The 14,495-nt window shown below is 44.8% G+C and overlaps 1 protein-coding gene across 2 annotated transcripts in view; it reads left to right on the forward strand.

Annotated features, from left to right (window-relative positions):
- CLIC3 (chloride intracellular channel 3) overlaps positions 1–14,495 on the forward strand; it is a 79,809-nt gene that overhangs the window by 51,059 nt on the left and 14,255 nt on the right. For both annotated transcript variants that reach the window (XM_068248776.1, XM_068248777.1), the window contains one exon: positions 12,309–12,418. In XM_068248776.1, the coding sequence (XP_068104877.1) occupies positions 12,309–12,418 (110 nt within the window). The remainder of the gene's footprint in view (positions 1–12,308; positions 12,419–14,495) is intronic.

The raw sequence follows: 14,495 nt of genomic DNA on the forward strand, positions 1-14,495 counted from the left end.
CACCAGTTAGCTTTTGAGGACTGGTCGGCCGACCAAGGCTTTAACCACAAAGCTCTTCTTGCCGTTACACTACATAACATGGATCTTGCCGCCAGTCTAATTATGTCAATTGCAGCTTCACCCATGAAGTCCCCTGTTAGCTTTAACTCATCCAGGGCTCTTATGATCTCTTCCTTATCTGCCCCTGAATTCACGGCCGCCTCAATGTTGTCAACCCAGACACGAGATGCTTTTGCTAATGAGGTTAAGGCAATCGCTGGCTTACATGCTGCCCCTGCATTTAGAAAGGCCCTCTTGATATCGGTATCGATTTTTCTCTCTGAGGGGTCCTTAAACGCTATAGCATTCTCCATGGGTAAAGTAACATGCTTTGTAAGTCTCATTACTGACGCATCCACAGCAGGGGCTGAGTCTAGCAGCTTGCAATCCTCCTGACTTAGCGGGTAGAGCTTCGATAACCTGTTATTCATGGAAGGCTTCTGTTCCACCTTATTCCATTCCTTAAGAATAACTTCCTTTATAATCTTCATGAATGGGAAAACTTGCGGTTGCTGGTCTAAATGCGGATAGTACTTGTCCGGCTCTGGAACCGAACCCTCCTCATCCTGCCAGTCAATTGCTGACCTAATAGCCTGGAGGAACGCAGGTACTAATGAGAAACTAAAGCCTGCAGCCGAAACTTCTCCCTGAGCGGAGTCCTCCTCTAGCAAGGCCTGCGGAGCAGCCGCCGTCAAACCCTGAGGAGGTGCCATATTCTGGAAAGTCTCCTTTACTGCCTGCTGGATAAAGGCTAGCACCTGCTGGTTATCCGTGTCTCTTTCTCTGCCTAGCTCCGCAAAACAGGTTTCACACATTCTCTTGCCCGGCATTGCCGGCTGAGTGCACGACCAACATAAGTCCTGAACTGGTCTTTGAAAGGGTTCTAAACGATCAGATCTAGGAGAAATGTCCCAATCTTTTCTCGCCCTCTTAGGGGACCTATCCCTTTCATGATAGTGTCTCTGTGGAGAGTAGCGCTCAGATGATCGCCTCCTTCTCCTATCACGGGAACCCTGGAAGATTCCCTGTAATGTCTCCTACTTCGGGACCTGGATCTATAGTCCCTTGAAGACCTCCTCTTGTCACGAGAGCGACGACTTCTGCTTCGTTCTCTTGATTGAGGACGGGACTTCTGTCTCGCAGCTGAGGAAAGACGCTCCTTAGGGACCGCCTGTCCACTTCCTCCTTCCCCCGAACTGTGGAGACATAAAAAATTTTATGTTCCACCAACACATCCGCCATAAAATTTATAAATGGGGATAATCTGCACTCTTTTTACTTCCCTTAGGACCTGTGCAAGGGATACTATGTACAATTCACACCCGGTGCATACAAACAGAAAAGGCTGCATTTAGCAGCCTGTTACCTGCCAGGGACCACCTCCTCCTCATGCTCAATAACATCCATTTCTCTATTTAAGAGAAAGACAGATAGCGCTATTACAGTCATGTGCGAACATCCTGACAAGTTAATAACATTGCCCAAATGATAAAAATTGCATACCTGCTCCAGCAGACCAGATAGGGAATAGTAGAATCGACTCTCTCGAGCAAATCCAGGCAGACAGCGCGGTACCAGCGCAGAAACACGCCACCCACCGCTATCACGCCGGCATCAGCGTGCATCCACCGCTCTGGCACTTCCTGGAGAGTTAAAACACACCCTACAGCCAATCAGGGCTTGCCAGCGCGAAATCTCGCCTCTCGCGAGACTTCCAGCGCTGTACTGCGCAGGGATACAATGCGGAGGGGTCCGGCGGCGCCATCTTGCCTCGGGGCAGCCACCACAGCAGCAGAAGGCTGCAATGCACCAAGGAGCCGCCGTTCGCCCTGTTTAAGGGCTAGAGACGCTCCAACTCGGCGGGAGAGGCTGAACCCGCACAGGTAAATCCCTAAGGGGAAAGAGGGGAACAAAATACCTATGAAAAAAGAAAAAACATTAGCACAAACAAATAGACGAAACTGTCCATTCGAGGACAGAAAAAAGAATGGCTGGAGGGGGTGGGAGCCTAAAACTTATAGATGAGCTGTCCTATCGGGGTTGGGGGGCGGAGCTAATACCCATATGTATGCCGCCATGTTTGGTCCAGGAAAACAAAACAGACACTCGTGGGTCCTGAACAACAGGGACCCAATCAACATAAGCAAGCCTTAATGCACTGATTGTGCTAAGAGGTAAGTGAAAACCTGGAGATGCCCACTCACTAATTCATACCGACCGGTTTCGGCAAATCCGCCATCCTCAGGGATTGCTCAATAATCGTTGGCCCCAGAGTTTAGTTCCCTGTTGTTTTCTCATAGGCCTGATCTGTAGGTGAAATCCTGGGTGTTCTCCGGTATAGTCCCATCAATATCTCATTACAATCATCAAAACTCTCATCATCAACTCTAAACAAGTGATTTGCGATCTGATCCAAAGGTTTGGTGAACAGATCTGTGGTCCATTCTTTATGGCAATAGTAACATCTAAATGGTGGGTACATTATCAGGACCGGTTGCACCATCTGTAGCAACAGTGTTTCTGAACTCCCACCCCACAGGACCAGGTTGCCATCCACAAATTGGTAACAACCAGTGGCCATCAATTAGACGGCTGTACACCAGATTGTCAATGAGCATCCTATGTGCGTGATCAACCAAAAGCAAATTTGTAAAAAAAAAAAAAAAGTAGAGCTACTGGGGAGGTCGTACTCATTCCTTGTCTTTACCTATAAAAGTCATCCTAAAAATAAATATCTTGGCACTGTTTCTAAAAGAAAAAAATACACAAATGGTGAGATAAGGAAATAGCAATCAGACACTTCTCAATACTTGTCATTCCTTCTGTGTGAGGTATAAAAGTAAAGGAATTTTGCAAATCTAACGTGACCAAGAGCAATATGTCATTTTCTCCTTAAAGGGACACTTAAGTCAAACAAAAAAAATGAGTTTTACTCACCTGGGGCTTCCAATAGCCCCCTGCAGCTGTCCGGTGCCCACTCCGTCTCCCTCCGATCCTCCTGGCCCCGCCGGCAGCCACTTCCTGTTTTGGTGACAGGAGCTGACAGGCTGGGGACGCGAGTGATTCTTCGCATTCCTGGCCACAATAGCGCCATCTATGCTGCTATAGCATATGTCATATACCATATAGCAGCATAGAGGGCGCAATTGTGGCTGGGAACGCGAAGAATCACTTGCGTCCCCAGCCTGTCAGCTCCTGTCACCGAAACAGGAAGTGGCTGCCGGCGGGGCCAGGAGGATCGGAGGGAGACGGCGAGGGCACCGGACAGCTGCAGGGGGCTATTGGAAGCCCTAGGTGAGTAAAACTCATTTTTTTTGTTTGACTTAAGTGTCCCTTTAAGGGACACTTAAGCCAGAAAAAAAATGAGTTTTACTCACCTGGGGCTTCTACCAGCCCCCTGCAGCTGTCCTGTGCCCTCGCAGCGACTCACTAATCCTCTGGTCCACTCCCCCGTTGCCAGCTAGTTTCGTTTTTGCCGACAGGCCCGACACGACTGGCCACGCGTAGCTGCCTCCGCATTCCTCACTGCAATGAGCGCTATTGCGGGCCGCAACGTTGTTGTGGCTCTATGAACAGCTCTCTTGACCATAAGATTCCCCTTTTCATGTTTTCCTCACCATTTTCAGCTTCCTTTTTCATATGTAGCAGCCCCTCTTCCATGCCCAGGTGCCTCCTTAGGCTGCAGCCGCCCAAGACCCGGGCCTCTGTGGCCTTTCCAGAAATCTGGCCCTGGTCATTTCCAACACAACGGGAATGACACGATAGGGAAATGCTGCCAGTTATCTCTACTATTAATCGGATTGTGACTAGGGATGCTCGGAAAATTCCGCGGAATTATAAATTCCGTGATTCCGGCCGGAATTAGGTCAATACCGATTCCGGTAGTCAAATCGGAATTCCTATACCTTTCAAACGGAATTCCGCGGAAATTTTATAATTCCGACGGAATTTTCCGGAATGACATAAAAAAATCTCTCCCTTCCTCCTCCTCCTCCTCCATCCATCCATCCATCGCAGTAGGGAATTGCAGATTTTCAAAACAGCTTATATACCATAGCTGGGATTTGAACCCAGAACCTAGTGTGTAGTAGGTATCTGTCTTACCCTCTAGACCATGACCCACACTACATGCTAAAGCTGCCGGTAGCATAAGAGAGAGAGTTTTTAAAATTTTTCCGACGGAATTCCGTGTAAATCGGAATTCCGCGGAACTGACCCGGTATACCGTCGGAATGGAACGGTAACGGAATTTCTATATGTCGGAATGCGGAATTGTGCCGGAAACGGAAATCGGCTATTCCGACCATGCCTGATTGTGACTTTTTAGTATACATATGGTAATCAGCTGATCTATATAAAACTGCTTCCATATATCTGCACATCGTTTATCACCTGGCCCTCACACTTTTTACGTGAATTGAACTGAAAACAAATCTGTGACTTTTAAAGTTTGAATAAATAATCTTTAAAAAAAAAAAGTTTGAATAAACAAAGTTTGAGACATTTGCACATATTATATTATAATTTACTTAACCTCCTGGGGACTGCTGATGGTAAATCCTACGCCGCACTTGTGGCTGCCTAATAGTGATACGGCGTAGGATTTACGCCACCTGCTGCTTCCGCTCCCGACGCGATCATGCGCACCCGAGAGGGGAGATTAAGCTGTCATATGACAGCTGACATCTCCCCTCAGTGATCAGGAGCAGTGATTGGCTCCTGATCACATGATCACTATGATCGCCGGACGATAGTAGTGATCACTATTGTGCAGCAGCAGTAGGAGGGGAAGGAGAAGACGGGACTCACCTTCCTGACATTCCTCCGGCGATCATCGCATGCGTCCGCTCTGCCCGGCATCTCTACTCGCTCTGGCTTAAGTGTTAGGTCCCGGCTTGATGACATCATCAAGCCGCGACCCGGAACTTAGAGTCAATGCGAGCAGGGATGCCGGCCAAAGTGGAGGGAGGCTAGAGCTGTTCATTGCAGGCCCCAGGAAGGTGAGTAAAGGCTGCTGACTATGCGAGGGGACACCTGGCTATACACTAATGCCTAGCTAACTACCTGTATACAAACTAAAATAACATAATGAATTTGCTTAATTTTTTTTTTTGGGGGGGGGGGGGGGGGGCAATATTCATTTATAAACATTTTCCCATTGTAAACAATTTCCTCTCCCAGATTTATATTCTGAAATTCATCACAGGTGACCACATCTTTAGTCCTGTCAGGTGCAGCTCTGTGGAATCTTCGTTTACTGGGAGTTCCGAAGCCAGTAGAAAACATACCCGGTCTCCCAGAATGCTCTGGGAAGAGCGTTCCACATAGCTCATCAGACTAGGCTAAACATCACTGGGAGAGCGGACCTACATACCAATATACAGCAATACATAGATATAGGAAGTGCTTCTGATGCTGAAACCAGGAAATTTACTGTAAAAATGGATATCCTGAATAATTGACTGCATTCTACTCTATGTCACTACATTGCCTCTTTAAATATAGGGTGTAGAATGTACTAGCTGAACTATGCAGCAGATGTGTACAGCTATTTATGCAAACAGTTTATAATCAGGTTAATGTGAAGGCTCGGACAGTTATATAGCATGTACTGGTACACACATCATACAAGTGATCAGCCAGGTATTTGGCAATGAAACGCCGCATTACGGCATAGAAGCTCGCTTCTGGCTGGCATCGCAATCTGCGGCTGCCACAGCTGGGTGTGGTGACACTCATTAAAAATGACGCCTTTAATTAAATGACTCATCCGAGTGACACTCCCTGATGACATGGGCCCTGGATTCCTCTCCCCTGGCTGGAACATCAACCGCGGATAAAGCAACACTCGACAATTGTTGAGAGACGAGCGATCACTTCAATTACACCTGAGACAAATAAAACAAAAAGATTTATACTTACCTGGAGCTTCCCCCAACCCCCTGTAGTCCGTGGACTCCCTTGTTGTCCATACAGTCCCATCCATTCTCCTACTGTCACTACTGTAGGGGAGGTAGGGGGAAAAAGAGTGGAACTTAGCTGGGGCCTCTAATGGTCCCCCGCAGACGTCCTGTGTCCGCGCAACCACTCACCAATGCTCCGGGGGCCTCCAGTTCACTTCTGGAATTTCCAGTTGGAAAACCACTGCTACTACGTGGCCACGCCCTCTCTCCCGCTGATCACCAGGAGTGTATTGCGCAGGCCCAGTACGGTCTGTGACTGCGCAGTACGCTCCTTGTGATGTCGGCGGGAGCGAGGACACGGCTGTGCAGGCGCAGTGGTTTTTCAGCTTTAAAGTCGAAATTCCAGAAGTGAACCAGAGGTGGGGACCGGAGAATCGGTGAGTGGCTGCGCGGGCACAGGATGTCTGCGGGGGACCATTAGAAGCCACAGGTGGGTTCAACTCTTTTTCCCCCACCCCTCTACAGTAGTCCATTAACTACTGGGGGTGGAGGAAGCTCAGGTAAGTATAAATCTGTTCTTTTGGCCTCAGGTACTTTTCCGCCGACTAATGGCAAATCTTTTTTTTGTTCGGTTGTCTTGTGTTTTGTTCATATAAGTTGCCAAATGCTTTTCTGCTTGCTGGCAGAAAAGCATTTGAGAGAAATGCCACTAGGCTCCCTCACCGACCTCCCAGTCTGCTCCGTTCACCCGCAATCCTTCCGGTTACAAAGACTTTAGTTGTGTCGATGGCCACGCATGCACAAGACAGACGTGACTGAAGCCTTGCTTACAGGAAGGATTGCAGACGAATTGAGGCGCCCGGGAGGACGGTGAGGAAGCCCCTGGTATGCATAAATTCTTCTATATACCGTATTTTTCAGACTATAAGATGCTCCTGACCATAAGACGCACCTAGGTTTAGAGGACAAAAACCAGGGGAAAAAATATATATATACTAAACCTGGTGTATCCATGGTAAAGGGGCATCTTGTGGATTAGGCCCCCTTTGTACCTCATGCCCCCTTGTACCTCTTGTGTCTCCCTGTGTCCTCCTCTGTTACCCTTGTGTCCTCCTGTGTCCGCCTCTGTTTTCCTTGTGTCCTCCTCTATGCCCCTTTGTGTCCCCCTTGTGTCCTCCTCTATGCCCCTTTGTGTCCTCCTCTATGCTCTTTTGTGTCCCCCTTGTGTCCTCCTCTATGCCCCTTTGTGCCCCCCTTGTGTCCTCCTCTATGCCCCTTTGTGTCCTCCTCTATGCTCCTTTGTGTCCCCGTATCCTCTGTTTGTTCCCTGTGTCCTCCTCTGCATGGGTACAGTACAGCAAGGCCTTGACATTGCGGCGGGTTGGAGGATCGTATTGGCAGGCGTTCCCAAGTTAGGAACTCCCTGCATTTGGACTATAACACGTGATGACTTTATTTCCCCACTTTTGGAGGAGAAAAAGTGAGTCTTATAATTCAAAAAAATACAGTACTTTGTCTCAGGTTTTCTTGAAAGTACAGAACGGTGACAAAAAAGTGGACTTTCACTCACCTGGGGCTTCTTTTAGCCTCACGTAGTTTTGTAGGCCTGTTAGTGTCTTCATCCCTCTGTTGTGCCACAGTCCCCCTCAGAAAAAAACTCCGACCCAGCATAGTCGTGGGGGTGGGCTACTGTGCATGTGTGGTCCACGCGCCTCATTCAATTGCACTTCATTCACTGGGAGTCCAGTCACCTGGGGGGTTTTCTGCCAGGGACAGCAGCACAATGGAGGTGACCCCCAAAGACACTGACAGGCTTCAAAGACTACAAGGGGGGTTAGAAGAAGCCCCAGGTAATTAAAAGTCCACTTTTTCATCACAATTCAGGTGTGTGGCTCTTGCTAACCCTAAACGACAGATTTCTTTTGAGTGACACAATCCAAATAAGATCACTGGTCTCTGTGGGTGTGTCACAGTTTCTATATACTTCCTCCTGAACATTTTTTCCTCACCAGAATGGAATGAGTGGTGCCCGGTGGAATGCCAAAAATCCCAAGGGTAGTACACAGTGTGTAATTGTTAACCCGACAGCTGGAACATACACAAGCTCTGCACAGGTTCACACCGATCGGTCGCACCCAGAAGACTGCCTGCCACTTCACTTCTCACAGCAGATGGGGTCAGCTGCAAGACCCGATAAACCTGTTACCGACGGGATCCCTTCCTGTCAGCACGACAGCTGTCTCCGGCTCACCTCAGTAATCTCTGGAAGACAATACTGCATTGATATGTCATTCACACTGTGTTGTCCATCAACAAAGAATAAGAATTATCTGTCGGTAGTCAGTTCTCCACTAGAGCACACTGTAATATCAATTCTACACAAGTGTTGGGATACAGGTTCTCCTCACAGGACACTACATCCTTTGCAAACTTTCCGTATGTGTTATAGAAATGGTTTGTGGATGTAGAAATGGTGCAGATGATTGTGGCACTGGTGCAATGTTACGTATCGGTGTTCCGTGGCTGCAAAAAGCTATGTGCACGTCACGGAATGTACGGTAAGTATACCTTCTCCAGCACATACACAGTATTTTGAAATAACAGAAGATATATCTACTTTGAAGCAGTGGGACCAGGATGACCTGTTAGAGGAGTGTATAGTGACTGCTATTTCAGCTAGAAATGTTTCATTCTTGAAAACCTTAGTAGACTACACCTTGGTAAGTCTAATGAATGTCTAAGGTGCCAAACTTCTCCAATGCCATAGTTCTCTGGTACCAACATTTTCTGGTGCCAAAATTCTTAGGTGCCAAATTTCTGTGGTGCCATAATTCTAGGTGCCATATCCTCTGGCGCCATACTTTTAGGTCGGGGGGGGGGGGGGGGGGAGAGGAAATTCTGTTAGAAGCGTTTTCAGGTGCTGAATTTTTAGGTGCAATAATCAAAAGTGCCAGAATTAATCCAGACACAGGCCGACAAGTCTGACAGGGGAAAGATACATTGATTTATTACAGAGATGGTTATAGTAGAAAGGGCTGCAGCAAGCCAGATCACATTAGAATAGGTTTAGGAACTTGTAGGATGGTAGAAAAAAACGTTGTAATTTTTGTTACAGTCACTTTAAGGTTCTTTGCAGTAACAAACAAGGTGTCCAAATTCTCTAGGTCAGTGGTCCTCAAACTAAGGCCCGCGGGCCGAATGCGGCCCCCCGAAGTTTTTTTACTGGCTCCCAAACCAAAATGTATAACTTATAGATGTGGCCCACTGCACCCTTGAATATCAGCGGCCCGCATATAGAATAGCAATGCTGATACCACCCATCCACATACTGTAGAAGCCAGCGAGCGATGGCAGGTTGTCACCTCAGTATGCTTCACTGGTGCACAAAGACATTCTTTGGGGTGCCGCATGACTGATTGGCTGCTGCTGGGAGTTCTCCTCCAGGAATGACTGGGAGGAATCAATACCTAGATTCAATGTAATGTTTTTCAACATCATTTTATGTATGTTCCGGCCCCCTGGCAGTCTGAAGTATGTTGACCCAGCCCTTGACCGAAAAAGTTTGGGGACCTCTGCTCTAGGTGCTGCTTGCCACATGGCACTATTTTAGGTGCCAGAGTTCTCTGGAGCCCAATTTCTAGGTGTGAAAATTCCCTGGTGCCCATTTTCTAAGTGCCAGAATTCTATAGAGCCCAATTTCTAGGTTGCAAAATTATCTGGTGCCCAATTTCTATGTGTCAGAATTCTCTGGAGCCCAATTTGTAGGTGCCAAAAATTCTCTAGTGATAAATTTCTAGGTGCCAGAATACTCTGGTGCCCAATTTCTAGGTGCCAGAATTCTCTGATACCTAATTTCTAGGTGCCAGAATACTTTGGTGCCTAATTTTTAGGTGCCAGAATTCTTTGGTGCCCATTTTTTAGGTGCCAGAACTCTTTGGTGGACAATTTTTAGGTGCCAGAATTCTCTGGAGCCATAATTATATGTGCCAGAATTCTCTGGAGCCATAATTATATGTACCAGAATTCTGTAGGGACAAAATTATAGGGGCCAGATTTCTCTAGGCCCGAATTTCTAGGTGCTAGACTTCTCACTTCATTTCAGTAAATGTTAATAAACAACATGGCCCAAAACTTATGGTGGCCGCGCGCACACCATACAATTTTTAAAATTAAATTCCAAATAATTTTTCTGATTGATTGAAACATTTAAAAAAATCTGACGAATGTACCACATACCTCAATGATCAATTTTAACACAATTAGGAAAAAAAATGATTGAAAACTGAAAAAAATTGCTTGGGTATACATTAATAAATTGACAATCTACTACACCATTCAATTTTCATAGATATTAATCAGAAAAATCCAGCACTTCCGTTGCAATCAACTTATATTGGAAAAAATGGGACATCCGATCAGATTTCTTGCTCAAATAAAAAACGTTTTTGATTTTTCTGAATAACCGATTGTTTTTATCAAATTAACATAACTAACATGTTTTAGATTTTGGACCAATGCGTGATTGAGATTGACACCCCTACTCTAAATGCTACAAGATGCTTAAGTTATCTGCAGCCAAATATCTAGTGGGCAGAGTTCTCTAGAGCTGAATTTCTAGGTGCCCAAATTCTCTAGAGCCATAATTCTAGGTGCCAGACTTCTCTAGAGACACATTTTTAGGTGCTAGAATTCTCTACTGCAGTAATACAAGGTGCCCAAATTCTATGGAGTTACAATTCTAAGATCCATAATTCTCCGGGGCTGAATTTATAGGTGCCACAATTCTCTGATGCCACCCTTCTTGCCTACCTTAAAAAAAAAAGTGCCAAAATCCTCTGGTGTCATAATTTTCAAGTGCCAAAAATTTCTGGTGCCATAATTCTAGGTACCAGGATTCTCTGGTGCCAGATTTCTACAAACCATATTTCTCCAGTGCCAAACATGCCTAGTACTCGGTGGTATATGTGCCCTACTCACTACCTGGCCTTTGCAGAACTCTGTGGCTCGGTATATAATGGTTTGGATGCTGCATTTAAAGAGACACTGAAGCGGAAAAAAAAATTATGATATAATGAATTGGTTGTGTAGTAAGGATAATTACTGGAAGATTAGTAGCAAAGAAAATATTCTCATATTTTTTTTCAGTTATATAGGTTTTTTTTTTTTAAAAACATTGCATCATTCTATAATATTTGCAGTTTACACGCTACTCAACATTCTAAATGATTTTATAGAGCAGGCTAGTGAACTTTCGAACTGTCCTCTGAAGGAAAAAAAAATACAGTTAGAGACACTTGAGATAACAAGCTTCAGGTAGACAGAGCTCTCTGTGACTTTGAAAGTCATGGAGCTCAATGGCTCTTTTGCATAGATAACAACTGGAGCTTCTTAACTCAGTGGAAACAATATTAGACTTATGTTTCTGCTCCTAATGTTTTATTTCTTAGGTGTACTACACAAATAATTCATTATATCATAATTTTTTTAAAGTGTACCTTTGACAAAAAAAAGTGTAAAAACATACTTACCTTTACCCCAATACAGCACTAGGACCCTTTGGAAATATTCCGCAACAGCTTGTCAATCTTGCCTGCTTGCCTCGCTCCTGCACAGTAGCATGGAGCTGTTCGTTCATGGCTTTTTCCACCATGCACGAGTGGCAGGTGCGGGACGTCACTGCAGCACAGCGTGGCCACGCTCATACACAGACGGGAGCAAAGTGGGTCCCAGTGCGAAGCACTAGGCACCAGGGGCATCGGAGAAGCCTCTGGTTGATTCAGTCTTCCCTCTACTTTGGGAAGTATCTAACTTTATTTATTTATTTTACAAGAAGGACCCTTTCTATACTGAACATTTTCAAGTGTTTTCGAGCGAGTGTTTCATCACAATTACAGATGTGATCGGCGGGAGTGATTGCGATTCCCGACATGGAAAAAAACCAGTGGGAACGAAAGTTTCTTCAAATGGGAGATCGCATAGGAAATTGCATAGCGCCTCTATTGTTATGCAATTTTCATGCACTCCCATGCATTTAACCTAATCGCTAACAGAGGCAAGCTGCAGCAGGCACTACTTTTGCGATTGGGTTAAAAAAACGAATTGCACCACTCTGTGTAGGGCACTTTGATTACTACGTTAATCACACTACCCCGGCAAAATGCCTGTGCTTCAAAAGTTGGATCGAACCGCATGCAGTGTAGAAGGGAGTGAAGAAAGAATTATTGACGTGACTTCAGTATGCTGCATACATTGTTATCTTGTCAAAAACTGGCTCGTATGTTAAAGTTTGTTTCACAAAAAAAAAAAAACATTAAAAAAGACCTTTGATTCCGAATTCTGACAATATAATGCCTTGTTTCATTCCAGGCCAGTGACGATGGAGAGAGTATTGGAAACTGTCCCTTCAGTCAGCGACTTTTCATGATCCTGATGCACAAGGGCTGCCCCTTTACCCTGACCACCGTCGACATGAAGAGGTAAGCGCATCTAAAGCTGATTCTTTGGAATTAAGAAATGTATGGAGCTCAATCAATAGGCGTTTAAATGAATCATCATGGGCTGCTGACAGGAACCGTGATCCCCTCAACCCCTTCATTTGGTATCTTCCATTTGATGAAGCTTCTAACCACTGTTCGTTTTCAAATCTCTGCATTAAGCTGCTGACCTGTAAGTTACTGTGCTGGAAGACACCAAGTGAAGAGAGGGGTTCCTGGTCCCCATCACCAGTAGCCCTGCTGACAGATTAAAGGTGGCCATACACCATACAATTTTTTAAATACCTGTTCAATTTAAGAATTGCAATCAATTTTTCTGACTGATTGTAAAATTTTAAAAATATGACCATTGTACCACACACATGTTTAATTTTTCCCCAATCGTGATAAAAATGATTGGAAACTTGCTATGGTGTGTATATTAATAAATTGACAATCTAACACACACTGTACAATCTTTAGAAAAATTGACGTAAAATTTCCAGCATTCCGGATCAATAAAGATCGAAAAAATACAGTAAATCCAATCTGATTTTTCAGTCAAATGAAAAAAAAACTTTTCAATTTTTTGGGGAGATCCAATCATATTTATCGAATTGCTGTAAAATCAGATCATTTTATTGTATCGTGTGTGGCTACCTTGAGAGCCGTCAGGTTTTGAAAAGTTAAACTTCTGAGCATTTCTTGATACAAAGTAGATAGAAAAGTAGTTTTGCTGCTATTCCATAATAACTATAGAAATAACACTGGTACAGGGCAGGGGATGAGAGGCGCGCAATGTGTGTGGATCATAAATCGATAATAAAAGAATGAGGTAAGATTAGCTTACCTACAAATGAATGCCCAGGCCTGTGTAAGCAGGAATAATGTATTGCACAAAAAGACAACGCGTTTCGGGGGCTACAATTCCACTTCCTCTGGTCAATAATATGCCAGAATGCAGTAAAGCTGGAGCTCAGAGCGGCTCTAGCCTATCGTATATAGAAATAACAGGATGTCAGAATTTTTACTATATTTACGATTTCTCATATTTCTAAAGCAATATTAAACAGAAAGTTTACTCTATCATAAATCGTATGGCCAATGGCCAGAGGCAAAGGTATCACAACAGCAGCCTCTAATAGAGATGGGGACGCCTGGAGAAGATAGATCGCCGGGGGAGCTCGGGGAGGTAAGTGACTTGTCTTATGCGCCCATTGGCGATAATAATGATCCTAATGTGCTTATTAAGATTTCACAAAATTTCGTATAGTTTTCATAATTGCAATCGTAATGGAAACATTATAATCACAGAAAATTACGCTAAATTTTGTGTCATTACGACCATACACAAATTACAGTCGTTTTCGTATTTAGGATTGATTTTGTGATTAAAAATTTGTGATTACTAAGATTTTTGTAATTACGGGTATTTTTCAGGACAAATTTTCATGTACAATGCAAAATCAAGATTTTGTCTTTCCTGTAATTTCTTAAACAACACGAAATTAGGAATTAGGCATTTTCTGATTAACACGAATTGCAATTTCGGGTTGTAATTTCAAATTTTGTGACATAATTACAAAAAAAAAACAAAGAAAATTATTGCCGAATCCGATACTCTGCATAGGAGGGTGGGTTGGGTCACATCTGGCTACCTATACTTGGGGGGTGCTTCTGTCTACCTATGATGGGAGGGAGGGGGTCCTTCTGACTACCTATACTGGGGGTAGGTCCTTCTGCCTATCTATACCTGGGGGAGGGGTCCTTCTGGCTACCTGTATACAGAGATCCTTCTGCCTTCCTGTACTGGGGGCCCACTGGCTACTTATACTGAGGGAGCTACCTCTGACTACCTATACTTGAGGCCCTTTGGATATCTATACTCAGGATTCTACTTCTGGTCTGGTTACCTATACCTGGGGGGGCACTACATAAACGGAGGGTCATCTCTGACTTCCTATGCTGGGAGGCTACCTGCACTGTGGGGGACTACTTCTGGCTACCTATACTGGGGCCTACTTGGGCGGTACCACTGGCTACAATTACTGAAGGGTTACTTAATGCTGTGGGCCACTCT

The sequence above is a fragment of the Hyperolius riggenbachi genome, chromosome 8 (genome assembly GCF_040937935.1).
Source record: "Hyperolius riggenbachi isolate aHypRig1 chromosome 8, aHypRig1.pri, whole genome shotgun sequence".
Classification (NCBI taxonomy): Eukaryota; Metazoa; Chordata; class Amphibia; order Anura; family Hyperoliidae; genus Hyperolius; species Hyperolius riggenbachi.